The sequence below is a fragment of the Mustela nivalis genome, assembly GCF_964662115.1.
Source record: "Mustela nivalis genome assembly, chromosome: 10".
NCBI lineage: Eukaryota > Metazoa > Chordata > Mammalia > Carnivora > Mustelidae > Mustela > Mustela nivalis.
In genome coordinates, this window is record NC_139029.1 from 25,769,307 (window position 1) to 25,785,176 (window position 15,870).

At 35.7% G+C, this 15,870-nt stretch overlaps 1 protein-coding gene and 1 long non-coding RNA gene across 12 annotated transcripts in view; both read left to right on the forward strand.

Moving 5' to 3' along the window:
• Positions 1-10,814, forward strand: part of ZMYM4 (zinc finger MYM-type containing 4) — a 150,206-nt gene extending 139,392 nt beyond the window's left edge. For all 11 annotated transcript variants that reach the window (XM_082686833.1, XM_082686834.1, XM_082686831.1 and 8 more), the window contains 4 exons: positions 3,240-3,351; positions 4,755-5,003; positions 7,293-7,422; positions 8,300-10,814. In XM_082686833.1, the coding sequence (XP_082542959.1) occupies positions 3,240-3,351; positions 4,755-5,003; positions 7,293-7,422; positions 8,300-8,507 (699 nt within the window). In that variant the 3' untranslated portion in view covers positions 8,508-10,814. The remainder of the gene's footprint in view (positions 1-3,239; positions 3,352-4,754; positions 5,004-7,292; positions 7,423-8,299) is intronic.
• Positions 10,815-13,177: 2,363 nt separating this feature from the next.
• On the forward strand, positions 13,178-14,665 carry LOC309842579. The gene is made up of 2 exons (XR_014299679.1): positions 13,178-13,246; positions 13,621-14,665. It is a non-coding gene; the product is annotated as an uncharacterized lncRNA (long non-coding RNA).
• Positions 14,666-15,870: the final 1,205 nt, after the last annotated feature.

Below are 15,870 nucleotides of genomic sequence, written 5' to 3' on the forward strand. Positions count from 1 at the left end.
TCCTTTGGTGTACAAATTATTTAATGCTTGGGTGTATACTACATTTTGTTTATTTACTCATCTGTTTATAGACATTTGAGCAGTTTCTATCTTTTGGCTATCACGAAAGGTGAATGATACTGTGAACAAACTGTGAACATTCATGTACAGGATTTTGTTTGAACGTCTGTTGTTAGTTCTTTTGAGTCTTATACCTACAGGTGGAATCGCATGGTCATGTGGTAACTCTATGATTAGCTTGTTGGAAAACCACCAAACCATTTTCTACAGTGGCTGTACCATTTTATGTTCTCAGCAACAGTGTATGAGGGTTCTATTTGTATTCCATAGCCTTGCCAACATTTGTTCATTTCCTTTTTTCTTAATAGTCATCTAATGGCTGTGAGGTAATATCTCATTGTAGTTTTGGTTTGCCTTTCCCTAATGACTAAATGCCATTGAGCATTTTTTCATGCGCTCGTTGGCCATTTCTTTTTGTCCTCTTTGGATAAATATTTAAGTCCTTTGCTCCATTTCTGTATTGGGTCATTTGTCTTTTTGTTGTTGAGTTGTAGGATTTTTTTTATATTCTGAATATTAAACCCTTTATCAGATAATGTGATTTGCAAATATTTTTTCTTAGTCTCCAGGTTTTCTTTTCATTCTCTTGTTAGTATACATATGTATGCATAAAAATATACATAAAAATTTTGAATTTTGATGTTCAGTTTTCCTGTTACTTATGCTTTTGGTGTTTTATCTAAGAATCCATTTTCAAATTGAAATTCATGAAAATTTACCCCTCTGTCTCCTTTTAAGAGTTTTATGGTTTTAGTTCTTATATCATTGATTCATTTTGAGTTCTTTTTTAAATCTCATGCAGGGTAGGGATACGTGTGAGTTAGGGATAACTGGGTATGTAGATATCACCTTTTGTTGAAGAGACTGTTCTTTTTCCATTGAATGGTCTGTTTTAGCATCCTTGTTGAAAATCATTTGACATGTGCTCATTTTGGACTTCCAATTCTAATACATTGGTCTGCATGGTTAATCATAAGGCAATATACACTATTTTGATTACTGTTGCTTTGTACTAAATTTTGAAATAGAGAAGTGTGATTCTTCAAGGCTCCTTGCAATTCCATATGACTTTGAGGATTGGCTTTTCCCTTTCTACAAAAAAATTAAAAATTAAAAAATTGAGATTTTGATAGGATAGCACTGAACCTGTAGATTGCCTTTGGCAATATTGCCATTTTACTAGTATTCTCTTCAGATCCATGAATACGAGTTTTGGGTTTTTTTAAGATTTTATTTATTTATTTATTTATTTATTTATTTATTTATTTATTTGAAAGACAGAGATCACAAGTAGGCAGAGAAAGAAGTGGGGAGCAGTCTCCCTGCTGAGCAGAGAACCCGATGCGGGGCTCAATCCCAGGAACCTGGGATCATGACCTGAGCCTAAGGCAGAGGCTTTAACCCACTGAGCCACCCAGGCACCCCATGAGATGTTTTTCTTAAGTATTCTTTAATTTCTTAACTTTTTTTTTTCCTTCTGGTAGTTTTAAGTGTGTCAGTCATGTACCTCCTTGGTTGAATTTATTCTAAAGTATTCTTTCTGATACAATTGTAAATTGAATTATTTTCTTAATTTCCTTTTTGGATTGTTCTTTGCAAGTGATTTTTCTGTTGCTTGTATCCTGTTAACTGCTGAATAACAATTTCATGTGTGTGTATGTATGAGAATTTTCTGTATGTAGGCTTATGTCATTTATAAACAGGTAGTTTTACTCTTTAGAACCTTTCCTATTTGAATGCCTTTGTTTTTCCTGCCTGGTTACTCTGGCTAGGACTTCACGTACAATGTTAAATGGAAGTGGCAAGAACAGGCAATTTTGTCTTTTTCCTGGTCCAAGGGGGAAAAGTGATTTTTAAAACTTTTATTTTATATGATTCATGCGTTTGAGTAAAGGTATAAAACTCAGCTCTGTATTTCTAATAAGTAGTGAGTTGGAGTATGTCATTCTTCTACTTTCTCTGTATTTTAACTTTTTTCTGTAATGAGGATATATATTTTTAGGTTGTGAAAATTATTAAAAGAAGAAAAAGGTGACGGGACGCCTGGGTGGCTCAGTTGGTTGGACAACTGCCTTCGGCTCAGGTCATGATCCTGGAGTCCCGGGATCAAGTCCCGCTTCGGGCTCCCAGCTCCATGGGGAGTCTGCTTCTCTCTCTGACCTTCTCCTTGTTCATACTCTCTCTCACTGTCTCTCTCTCAAGTAAATAAATAAAATCTTTAAAAAAAAAAAAAAAAAAAAGAAAAAGGTGAATACTTCTCAACAGTAAAACTGTAATCTGGCAATGTCATGAATTGCCTTTGAAGAGGCCTATTAAAAATGTATGTTGAAATGGCTTATAATTTTCACTAGCCAGAACAAATGTAACTAAAGTTTTTCTCCAGGTCACACATTGGATAAAAGAGCAGAAAACCAAAATAGCCATAGAAAAATAAGTCAAAAATACTGAATCTCAAAAACAGCAAAAGATTTTCGGCATGTAATTATACCTTGTGTTGTTCTGTAAATTCTCATATTATTTCTCTGAGTGATGTCATCTACCTGCCCTCTACCCTCAAGATGTTTTTTAGCAGTACTTTACCCACGTTGTTTCATGTTTCCCATTCTGTGAAATGATTCTTTGTTATAATTAGGATAGTATTATATCCTATAATTGGACTTGAACTTTTTGAAGGCTGGGTTGCAGGGCAGAGAGCTGAGAGCTGTGGTTTAAAACTTGGGTATCTTTAGGTCCCCTGACACTAGCTAACTGAATTATTTCAAGAAGTGATCTTGTAACTAGGCTAAAAAACCAAAAACTTCTGAGAGTACATTTGCATTCAGATCCTGTTAGTTTGAAAAATGATTTGGAAAATACAAATTAGAACCAGTTTTTAGTATATCAGTTTCATGAACTGAGTAAAAGGTACTTGTAGTATTTATTATAATTATCCTGTATCATGCATGTTTTAAAAAGGAAATAGAAAATTTTACTTTGCAAGCTCAGTGGTTGGGATATTGATAGTTCATATGAAAAGGACCTTATAGTTTGCATCCTGGTATGTCAAGGTGTTTCCTTAAAATGGTTCACAATGTTAAGGGCAAAAATTAAGGGTAAACTTTATTCCTTCAAATAATCTTTTTAAAAAAGCTTGTGTTTTCTTTGTATCAACATATATGTTTCCATTTTTTCTCTTGTAGTACCTGTTTGAAAATGGTAGAATAGATAACATTTTTACTGAGCCCTATTCCAGATTTATGATTGAACTTACCAAACTCTTGAAAATATGGGAACCTACAATACTTCCTAATGGTAGGATGCTTATCTTTTATTTTGATTCTTTTCATGATATGCCTTCCTAAAGTGCTTAATTTTTATGGTTATCTTTTTATAAATTGTTCATTTATATTTCTGTCTTGATTTATAGCATATTTGGACTTCTGAGGAGAAACTCTTTGGTTTATTATTGATTTTAGTAAAATTATAACTTCCATACAGTGTAACAAAAATAAAACTGGAAGTTGTATTTACTTTTTAGAAGCCATTTTTGGTTTGGTAGTGTCAGTGAAGTTGAACACTATACCAGCAGCTAACATATACTTTACTTCTAGACTGTAGAAGTAAATCGGTGGACCTTCCTCAGTAGTTCGTTATCAGTACCCTGTACTGGTTGTTAGAGGAGTTAAGTCTTCATTGTTGAATTATCTTTGACCATACGTTGTTGGACAACTTCCTGATTTACTCCTGGTCTTAGGCTCCTTGGCTGTGAACAGAGAGGTTGACTGTGACGTTTAGGATTTTGTGCCCCTTTTGGGCAGAGAGCACCTTTGAAGCGTTCTGAGCAGGGTGGTGTCTTGATGCATTTAGCATCCAAAGAAGAGACAAGGGAGATAGAGTTGGAAGTAATAAATTCTTGCTTGTGGTTATTCTCCCAAGAATAGAATGCATAAGCAGCAACAAAGAGGATTGGTGAGAACATGAGGAAGGACCTGCGTTTAAAGGCTGTCATGAGGAGTGTGCACTTAAAGGTGTACTCATCTTAATTCTTCTGTAGGACACCTGCTTTTCCAAAAGAATCCCATATATGTCATCACAGTAATCACTCTTAATGTAATTTAAAAATAAGAGGGTGTATGAGGGAGGTAACTGAACCAGTTAATAGTAAGCATAATGATCTCAAACAGGAGTCTGCAAACTGCTTGATCTGGCATGCTTCCTGTTTCTGTATAGTTCCTTGAGTTACAAATGGTTGGAGAAAATCTAAAGAAGAGTAATATTTTGTGAGAAATGAAAATTAAAATTGTATGAAATTTAAATTTCTGTGTATAAGTAAACTTTATTGGTACACACCACACCTGTTTATTTCCATATTGTCTGCTGCTCCCCATCTTCGGTAACAACAGAGTTGTTCAGAGCCTCCGTGTCCCACAATACTTGAAATATTTACCATCTGGCCCTTTACAAAAAAAGTTAGCCAAACCCTGGTCTAAAATAACAATGGATTAAAACTGTTTCAGAGGATTGCTCATGGCGTCTGCTTCATTGGACTCATCTGCTCGCTCTTTGGGGTGCCTTTTCTGATTTTCCATAGAAGGGAGGAGGGGAGAGGGGAACAATGGGTCATTTCCTTTAATAGTCCTGTCTGAGAATTTATTACTTGGTCCTGTTTAGCGGGAGCTTAGTACTGTTACTGCTTTCCCCCTTCTTCGGTGCAGGTTACATGTTCTCTCGCATTGAAGAAGAGCATTTGTGGGAGTGCAAACAGCTGGGCGCCTACTCACCCATCGTCCTCTTGAACACCCTCCTTTTCTTCAATACCAAATACTTTCAACTCAAGAATGTGACTGAACACTTGAAGCTTTCCTTTGCCCATGTGATGAGACGGACTAGGACTCTGAAGTATAGCACCAAGATGACATATCTGAGGTTCTTTCCACCTTTACAAAAGCAGGAGTCAGAACCAGGTGTGTGGTGGAGTTTGTGAGATTTTTATTCGAAGTCCGGTTAGTATGTAAATAGAGACTTACCACAGAAGGATATCTAAAAATTCTAGACATGGAAGAGTGTAGCTTTAGATGTAGCTTTAGAGTATAGATGCTTTTTTATTGCCAAGGCTAGGTTAAAGACTTGCCACGATCACGTGCTTTACTGTACTTTTATTGGCTTTTAAATTAGAAATTCGGATTTAATGGTCAGAAGTAGAGCCCAAATAAATCTGTATTGTAAAACTTTCCAGAGAATTTAAACACACAGCTAAGAGTCAGAATCACTGATTTAGAGTTAATCACCCAATCGCTAGTTTAAAGGAACCTAATTTTTAAACCTATTATTTCTAAATCTTGATTGATTGATTTTTAGTTAATTTTTAGTTAAAAAAATAGTTAACTAAAACTCTTTATAGTTAATATTAACTGTCAATTTCTGAAGAAACTTAAAACCTGGCCTAGAGTATGCAGATGGTGTTTGACTTAATAATTTTCCAACTTTACAGTCGTGAAAAAGCGACATGCATGCATTCAGTAGAAACTGTACTTTGAATGTGGGTTTGGTATTTTCTTGGGCTAGTGGAATGCAATATGATCCTCACTTGTGATGCTGGGCGGCAACAGTCTGCAGCTCCCAGTCAGCCCAAGGATCACAAGGGTGGACAGTATGCTTATAGCCATTCTGTACCCAGTCAGCCCTTTCACTTTCTAGTATAGTATTTAATCAATGACATGAGGTAGTCAATACTTTATTATAAAATAGCCTTTGTGTTGGGGGATTTCTGCGGAGTTGTGGGTTATATAAGTGTTTCAAGCATGTTTTAGCTATGGTGTTTGAAAGGTTACATGTATTAAATGCATTTTTGGTTCGGGGTGGGTTTTTCAGGTTGTAACCCCATTGTATGTCAGGGAAGATCTGTATCAGTTTAGTACACAGTGGAGTAATGTCAGTGGTCAGAATTTTCTTAGAAGGTTTATGGTCTTACATTCCCAACACAGCCTGCTCAGTAGTAGTTTGTTTTTAACATTTAAAAAAAACTAACATATTATGGAACTAGAAGTTAAACATATTAATTCTAACCAAAATTGTAAGTTCTAAAATTCCGAAAGTCAAGTTGTTACTTTCTTGGGATAAGAATGAAATATATATATGTTTTGAATGTGAGACTTTAAAAATTACTGAAACTAAAGTCTGTAAAGAATAATTGTGATGTTCATGGTTGTGTTAACTTTTCTTTCAGTTGCTCCTTTCCTTTAGAAAATGTAACACCATAGTGCTTTTTCACCCCATGACTATGTCCTGTCTCCTTTATTTTGCTCATATATAGCCCACTTTATGCTCTTATGGATATTGGGGGCAGGGAGAGGCAATCAGGTAACATTTCCCTGTTTTCTGATGAGGTGCTTTACAAGACTGGTAGTAAGTTCAGCTTCTTTTCTGAATGAATGAGCCTTTATATTTAGGTACCCTCTAAATAGAAAACTCGGGTGAATTTTAAGTAATAACTAATGCAGGAAGCTGGGGAAAGTTCTTTGCCACCTATTAAGAGCAGCTATAAGAAAAGAAGAAAACCTTTTTCTTCAGGTTTGCAGCAGATCCACCACCCACTAATACTCTCTTAAAGCCTGAATGGAGAAAGTAGGAAAGAAACAGCTCTACTTTCCATGTCTTCACCCTGGTTTCTTTTTGATAACCCTTGGTCTCTACAAAATTCTGTTGGGGAAAAGGGCTTGCCTTTTTCTTATCAAATGGTCAACTTGGAATTTCTTTTCCCAACAACGATTCCATTTTTTATAATACTATGACAGCTAGAAGAAACTTGATAATGCCCACTGGACTCTGATGCCCCACAGTAAAAATATTTTCAGGTGAAGAGGTGACAACTCTCTTGATCTCTTCTTTCTAGAAGAGCACTTAGAACCCTTTTTTTCCCTTCTTTATCTTGCTGTGGCTTTAGATATACCTGATGAAATTTCATAGCAAAATCAGGTTCAGAATTAGGACCTAACTCTCTGTACCATGATTTTGCCATGCTAGACCCATTTTGATGAGCTGGAAAACATAAATTTTGCAGAATGGTGGCTTTGATTTGTTCAGTCCTATTAAGCAGTACTTAAAACACTGTCTAGGGCCTCTGTAGGTGCTCAGTCAGTGCTCGTGGGAGGAGAAGGGACTGACAGTTCTGACTGGAAACAAAGCTCAGTGCCTGTCTTGAGACTGGAAGAAAAGATTCTTCTAATATTTTGATTATTATTTCCCATCTCAAGATAAACTAACTGTTGGCAAAAGGAAACGAAATGAAGATGATGAGGTTCCAGTGGGTGTGGAGATGGCAGAGAATACTGACAACCCATTACGATGTCCAGTCCGACTTTATGAGTTTTACCTGTCAAAATGGTAAGCAGCCTTCCTCCGGACTACGTTCAGCACAGTTCAAAAAGTAGTTAACATGTCTTGGATTTAAGATACTTGAATATCAGAAATACAACTTTAGACAAGGTATATCTTTAATCTCCTTTTTGTCCCTTTTCTCATATCTGCCTGGATTTTGGACCCAAAAACAAACTGCTTTATCTTGATAATTGTTTTTCTAAAAATCTCTTCAAAAGCAAGAATCACAGCTATTGTTTGATCTTTACAACTGTTGCTCACCCTTTATGTGGTAACTATGTTGTGATTTTGCTATTTATTTAGGAAAAATTTTAAGAGGAGACGTTGTACTCCTAAATCTGTAAATAGAAAAACAGTTTATTTTTAAGGAATTTCTATTTTTTGAATGGTCTTTCTCTTACAGAAACTTTAAGACTTTAGAGTTATAGGAGCCACACTAAAGCACTTTTTTCTCAGAGAAATGTAGTGACTGGGTTTGCCCCGTGGTAATGTGTACTGAATGCTCCTGGGGATCATTCCAAGATATTGGGTGCTGAGGATATGTGGTTCTCAGCCATAGTGTCATATGTGAGTTGAATTTTTTGTTGCTCCTAATAATGTTTTAAATACTAAAGTTCATGAACGACTTATACTTTGTCTTCTGTTAACATTATACTCACCTCCGGTGAGTATAGAAAATGTGCAGTCACAGGTTGCACCAGGGGGGGAGTGCTTGTAAACTTACTTATCTCCCTGGGTGCATCGCTTATCTATGACATTAGTCACAGTAGGGAAAAAGGCGAGAGCCACTATATTAAAGAGTAGTTACATATTTCCTACATTTTCTGATCCCCAATTTCCTTAGTTTCTTTCTTTCTTTCTTTTTTTTTTCCCCTGTGGATAGTTCTGAAAGTGTGAAGCAGAGGAATGATGTGTTTTACCTGCAACCCGAGCGCTCCTGTGTTCCGAATAGTCCCATGTGGTACTCCACATTCCCGATAGACCCTGGGACCCTGGACACCATGTTAACACGTATTCTCATGGTGAGGGAGGTACACGAAGAACTTGCCAAAGCCAAATCAGAAGACTCTGATGTTGAATTATCAGATTAAAGTGGAAGTGGGGTTCCTATTTTCATACACATGGGTATGCACCAAACTGTGAATGCATCCAGCTTTGGAAAACGATGTACAAGTCCAAGTCCTCTTGACTTGATTATAAGATAATGGAAAACAGATGACTCGTGAACCACAGTGTGGATGTACAAATGAAAACTGAAGGAAAGAATATGAACCTGAGAAATGTTGTTCTTTGGCAGTGATATAGTTCTTAGACATCTTCAGAATGACTAACCAATTTCTCTGAGTGGTGCATAATCTTATTTTGTTTGGGAATAACAAATTGTGGAATATTTTTAAGGAAAACTGTTGTATAAAACTCTACCATAGTAACCTTAGACCTTAGAGAGGTAGCTTTGGAATCAAACCTTGGCTGCAGTAGGCTACTTGGGCAAGCCCTATGTGCACGTCAGGGGAGAAATCAGTGCAGAGCTAAGAGTGACATCAGATAAGGACTGTGGGACCCAGACTTGAAGACCCAATAAAAATACTCAACTTTTTTTTAAAAGGTAGAGAGTGATGTGGTCTTGATTTTGATTTTCACTGCCAAGCCAGTTCTGTGAAGGATAGAAGCCTCTGGTGCTTTTGCCATGGGCCCCTCACATCAGGGAAAAAGGCCTTCACTGCTGTTCACACAGTAATGTGTCCCTTCACTTTCTGGGTCTAGCCTTCTCAGCTGTGGGTCTAGATGTGGGTAAATTGAGGTAAAGGAGCTGAAACTCCACGAACTGATTATGCACACAGAAAATCTGTGGAGCCCATTAGACCCCAAGTGTCTTGAAATGTTTGTAGAAAACCCACTAAAATGCCCACTTCTCTGGGTGTCAGCCTTTATTGCTGCTGTCTCATAGCATGAGCTGTGGTACACAGAAATGGGGGTTGTTTTGTTTTCATTTTATCCCCAAATGGCAGCTTTTCTCTCATTGTTTTATCTTCCTGTTTCCCAGATCCTCTTATTTTATCTTTTGCACCAGTTTCTGGAGGCCCTTGTCATTTCAAAAAGAATAGTCTCTCTCCTTATTCTGGCAAACCTGTGAGTGATTCCACAAAGACACAGTATTACTTAGCTGTCAGAATTATGGTAGAAAAGGTCCTAGTACGTTCCTATAAAGCATTTGGAAGATGATCTTATTGCCCTAAGAAACTTGAAAATATGGATTCTGGGGTTAGGATACAAAGACATTGACTGTCTTGCATATCCACAGCAGGTCTTATAGCATTATTCCAGACTCTAGCTGTTGTAGTAGCTCTTTGAGGATTGCAAGTCATAGGTGTGTTTGGCATATCAATCCATCTCCCTCATCTCCATTCTCAGCTTCTACCCCAGAAAATTTTGACTCAAAGCTTTTATGTTGTTGGCCAATCACAGAACTTCTTTAGCTGAGGTGAATTTGACCCTGTAATAGAAATGCAAGAAGTCCAAAAAGCCTCTTAGAAATTTTAACCTTGAAAGACTTTTCAGTATATCCCATTTTTTAGATGGGGGTGGCAGGTGTTTTGGTTTTGTTTTGTTTTTTTTTTAAATAAATGAAAGTCATTTAAGTACAATAAAAGTTTAAAAGTAGGCCTTTTGACGTTGTATACTGATGGTTCTGTCCCTCTGCCTGTAACGAATTTCGTTTTGGTTACCAGGAACTTTGTGAAAGAAGTAAATCTGCCCCAATTCTGTATGATTAATTCCATCTGTGTTTGTCATTTCTGACTGGAAAACTTCTTACATCCAGATCTTGTTTGATATGGAGGAAAAGCAACTGGATTGTCTGATAAGTCTGCCAATAAACTATCCAGAAACATCAGTTGTAATAGCCCCCATTATACAAATTTTATGGTTTGTATAAACACTAACATTTCCCCTTCTGTAGTTGTATCAAGAACAAATATTGTTGGCATAGTAGATACATTTGTTAGAAAACACCAGAGAGAAAAAAAGAAGTCTGTATTTTAACTGAGAACAGCTAATACCCAGGTCAATGACTGTATCAGGACTTCAATTGCATGTTAGTCCACAGAGTTGTCCAGACCCTAAATTAATACGTAAAAGAAAATCTTGATTAATTATTGGTCATTCTTCATAAGCATAGCTGTTGATATGTGTGTCAGACTATTTGCTTTTTAAAATTTTATTAAAATTATGTAAAATTGCATTTTTATTTCCAGGGGAGGGAAAAAAAAAAACATCAAACAAGCAAAACATCTAAATTATCCTTTCTGTTCTTTTTTTGTTTTTTAACCACTTGGGTTTTCCCCTTGCAGAAACTACAGAAATATTCCCTTAGAATAAAATAGTATATTTGTATTTGATGGGTGAGTTATTCCTTTTCTTTGTCTTGAACAAATTTTAAATATTCTTTTTCTGTTTAACCTTATGTGTATGAGCCAACAGATGGTATATTACTAAGAGAGAGCAGTTTTCAGGAAATAAATTATTTGGTTTTTACTTAGTGCAGTAAGCATATTGTTTCATTGTGAAGTTTTTTCACTTGTTTTCTTTTTCCATCAAAAGACTCGTTCCCATTTTTAGTTAATTAACTATAGGGAGAGCACTGAAAGCTTAGAAATACCAGGTAGTCTATAGGTATATGTTTCATTTCAAGCAAAGTTTTTTGAGATTTACAAAGCTTGCATCAGTTCACCTTGAATGATTCTGAAATTGTGAGACTGGGATAAAGAATATATATCTATTTCTTAAGGATAGATATGTAATTGTGAGACTAAATGGCATTTTCCATCAACTCTCACTCTATCTGGGTATTGTGCAGACCCACTATCAATTCCACATGGACTATTTCTGTCTTTTGGCATTCCTAATTTTGTAGAACAGGACTTTTCCAAGAAGTCTAAAGTAAAATGAGTTTCTACGTATGAATCCCAGTTTTCTATTAAATTCAGAATTTAATTTTCCATGCAAATTAAAAAGTTCACTGTCGTAGTGAGTTGAAATTTGAGGAAAGAATTAGGCACTAATTCCCTTAGTTCCTCCTGTGTATTATCATTGTTGAAAGAATAATCATTGAGAGGCATTGTTACAGAGTAGGAAGATCTGAGGCTTTGGAGCCTAGTCTTTCTACTTATTGGTTGTATAGTTTTAGGTAAATCACTTAACTACTGTGTGCCTCAGTTTTCTTACAAAGTGGGAATAAGAATAACTTTCATGAATTTGGCACATGTTAGGCTTTTGGATGTGATAGATTTTTTTTTTATCATAACGTTGCTAGGCATATAGCAAGATTTTAAATAAAGGTTAATCCCCTTCCTGCAGCCTGTATTTTCACTAAGTTCAGTGCTTCCGATTCTTTTTTTTTTTCCCCCAAGATTTTATTGATTTATCTGACACACAGAGAAAGCACAAGTAGGGGGAGCAGCAGGCAGAGGGGGTAGAAGCAAACTCTCCACTGAGCAGGGAGCCCAGTTTGGTACTCGATCCCAGGACCCTGGGTTCATGACCTGAGCCAACAGCAGCTGTTTGTTTAACCTACTGGGCCACCCAGGCACCTCAGTGCTTCCAATTCTGCAAAACATAATATCCTATATGATTTGAATCAAATATTTAGAATAACTAAGTACCTTATGTAATCCTAAGTTCTTTACTCATGCTTATATACATATGAAGAGTAATTGACATCACAGAAATCCACTGATAACTTACTACAGTTAGTTAGAAGAAGGAGGAAATACATGATAGACCTTTTTTTTTTTTTCAATTACAGAAATTTCCGCAGTTGAATGAAACGAAATTTCATTTACTTAGTAATGGTTATATCCCATGATTTGGGAGTAAGACAACTATACAGTAATTTACATCTCCCCACTTCTTCTTTCATTAACAGAACCCCGTACTCCTCTGCCTTGTTTTAGTTAGGCAGTAGTTTCTTTCCAAGGGGATGGAAACCGTTTATAACTAGCAGGCCACATCCTTAAATGGAAAGAAAGAGCTTGCCTTCGTCTTGTAATTTCCCCTTTTCAATGGGCCAGAATGTCACTACGCTCATGGCAGCCCACTTCTGTCTGCGTGGGAAAGGGCAGCATATCAAAAGCACATTAACCTTGTAAGGCAGGGGCACTTCTTTACTGAACTGCCTGCTAGCGCAGACCTTCACATGAGAAAGACAGAAACTTTCTGTCTTACTTCAGCCATTGTTATTTGGTCTCTGCTAAAGTAAACAAATGAATTTCCTAACAGATTTACTACACCCAGGGTCATGCTACTGCTTAACATAGAACTAGAAATTCTAATCCTGACCATAAGGAAGAAAAAGAAAGAGACTGTCAGTATTGGAAAGAGAAAACTCATTATTTTTATTTTATTTATTTATTTTTTAAGTAATGTCTACACCCAGTGTGAGGCTCCAATTCATGACCCTGAGACAAGAGTTGGATGCTCCACCAGCCGAGCCAGCCACGGTGCTTATGAAACTCATTATTTTTAAGTCATATTTTCAGATGTGCAATGATACCTGTATTTAAGAAAACAGCAAACTCTGAAAAATAAGTTTAAGAATGATAGCATGAACAAAATAGTTCATGAAATTTCAAGCACTTTTCTACTAGAGCATCAGCTAATTAGACAATGTGATTAAAAGGAAAAGATACTATTCACAGTAGCACTGAAAGCTATAAAGTATTTAGTAATTAAATAATGTGCAAAAATCCTGTGTTTGTTTTAGTAGGTGGTGTTGGAAAACTGGCTTTTTACATGGAGAAAACAGGATACCTAACTAGCATCATGTCCAAAGGTGGGCTCTCAATGGATTTAAAGGTCTTAAATGTGAAAGGTAAAATTATAAAATTAATAGAAATACAGCAAATATTGTTGTGATCTGGGGGAGAGTAGGAGCTTCTTAAATGAAATTCCCAAAGCACAAACCATATGGAGAAAATTTATATATTAACTTTGTATCAGAATTAAAGGTAATTGTCAGTAAGAGATAGCAAACGGATGATAGACTCAGAGAAGACACAGGTTTCCCCACTCTCTGAAGGTACAGCATTCCTATGAAAACTTAAGTAAGCCAAAACAGTGTAGAATGGAAATCTCTATGGAAAATTTTAGCGTTCCCAGACCCAACCCCTCTTAGTTTTTCTGATTCTTGGCACATCTTTCTAACAGATGCAGAAAATAAACCAAGATAAAGGACAGATGCTCCCAGACACCTTGCAGAGAGAGTTACGGAGACGGAGGTGGTTGATGCTGAGACGCTGAGAGTAGTTCCCAGGAAAGGAGCTTAGTGGTGTTGCTTTTGCTCTTTGGGGTGTGCACTGCCTCTGTAAGGACTAGCTGCAAAATTCAGAATGCTATTTTGGCATTGTGCCTTTTTTGTGAAAGTGAAAATCCTCTTCTGTTATCTTTCGGTTAGCAGAAATGGGTACTAATGTAAGTTTTTTGTAAAAGTGAAGTGGCTTAATACCAACTTTCAGAGAGTGGGAATACCTGCACTAGCAAAACTACCAAATGATATATATCTCGAATTACCCACAACTGCTGAATTGTAAAGAAAAGCGAACAAAGAATAATGAATACTTCATAGAAGGGAAACCCAAAGAGGGAATATGTATGTGAAGAGATGTTCAGATTCCTTTAGTAATCATGGAATTTCTCTTCAGATCTATCAGTTCATGTCCTTAAGATTGGCCAAATAAGAAAAGTGAATAATGCCAAGTGTATTCGTATTAGGATATAAAAACCCTTACATATTGCAGGAATAACTGATCTGTATAGTTGACCCTTGAACAACACAGGAGTTGGGCAGTAATCACACAGTTGAAAATCAGAGTATTAGTTTTGACTCCCCAGAAACGTAACTACTGATAGTTGTTGACTGGAAGCCTTACTGATTTAACAAATAGTCAATTAACACATATTTCGTGTATTATATGTATTATATGCTGTATTACAATAATGTGAAGAAGAAAAAAGAAAATGTTATTAAGAAAATCATGAGGAAGAGAAAATATTTATGGTACTGTGCTATGAAGTAATTCAAGTATATGTGGACCTTACGGTTCAAACTCATGTTTTTTTGAGGGTCAACTGTATATCCAGTCTGGAAGGCAATCTTAAGCATCAAGATAGGAAAGTTTTGATAGCTTTTACTAAACAAAACAAAACAAAAAACCTCCCCTCCCCCCACTAAATAAAAGATTATTACCAAATGCATTTTATGTATCTATATACATACATTGATCGAGTTTTCTGATCTCAAACCATCCTTGCATTCCTTGATGAAACCCTGGTTTTACATGTATTTTTAATATATACTTTTGGATTAGATATATAACCTTTACCAAGGACATTCCCTTCTATTTCTAGTTTGCCATGAGTTTTTCTTTGTTATAAAAAAGTATTGAACTTGCAGATGTCCTTTTTTAATAGTCCTTATTTTTTGCCTTTATTAATGTTATGAAGCACATTAATTTTCTTATGTTGGACAGTTTCTGCATTTATTTACAAACCCTTATTAATTTAAAAATATGTATATACTGTTAGGTTTGGCTAGCTAGTATTTTGTTTTGCTTTTGTGTCTGTAATCACAAGTGAAATATTTCTTAATTTTTTTTCTTGAATTCTCATCTGAATGAGATGAATTAATTTGGAATCACTAGATTCTAGAATCACTAGTTCTAGAGTCTAGAATTACTAGACTCAAAAAGAATTGGGCAAGTTTTATTCCTTTTCCATTTTGTGGAACTTATAGAAAACTTGTTTTTGAATGTATAGTCAAACTATAAAATTTATAATTCTGTTAATTGTTTTTATCCCTTTAAAGGGGAGGTCTTTGCCATTTTAATTCACTGAATGTTCACTGGCCTATTCAAATTTTTTATGTCAATTTGTATTTTTATATTTCTCTATAATTTTATATTTTCTCTGTAATTTTATATTTATAAGTTTTTCATAGTTTTATTTATGTTCAGCTTTATTAACATATCGTTCATAATTTTTTTTTCCTTCTTTCATTCTGTATTTGGTATTCTTTGCCTTTTCTCTTTTTTCTTATCCATCTTATCCAAGAATCTTTTCAAAAAACCATCATTTGGTTTTGTCAGTCTTACTTTTCTCCTTATTTCTAATTTTGTTACTATGTTTCTTGTTTTGTTTTTTTGATTCATTTTTTAAATTGAATTATTGCCTTATTCATTCTTAATCATTCTTACTGCTGAAAATGATTTCATGAAAATGAAAAATGACTTCAGATCTATTTTTCCCTTCAGCTCTTTAATGGTGTCCCCAGATTCAGACATGATTTTATTATCATCAGTCTGTTTGGAGGTGTTTTCTCATTTCCTTTTTTAACCCAAGTGTTATCCACCCTCCCTTTCCTTGCCTAAAATTTTGTCAGTTTTCAGGCTATCTTTGAGG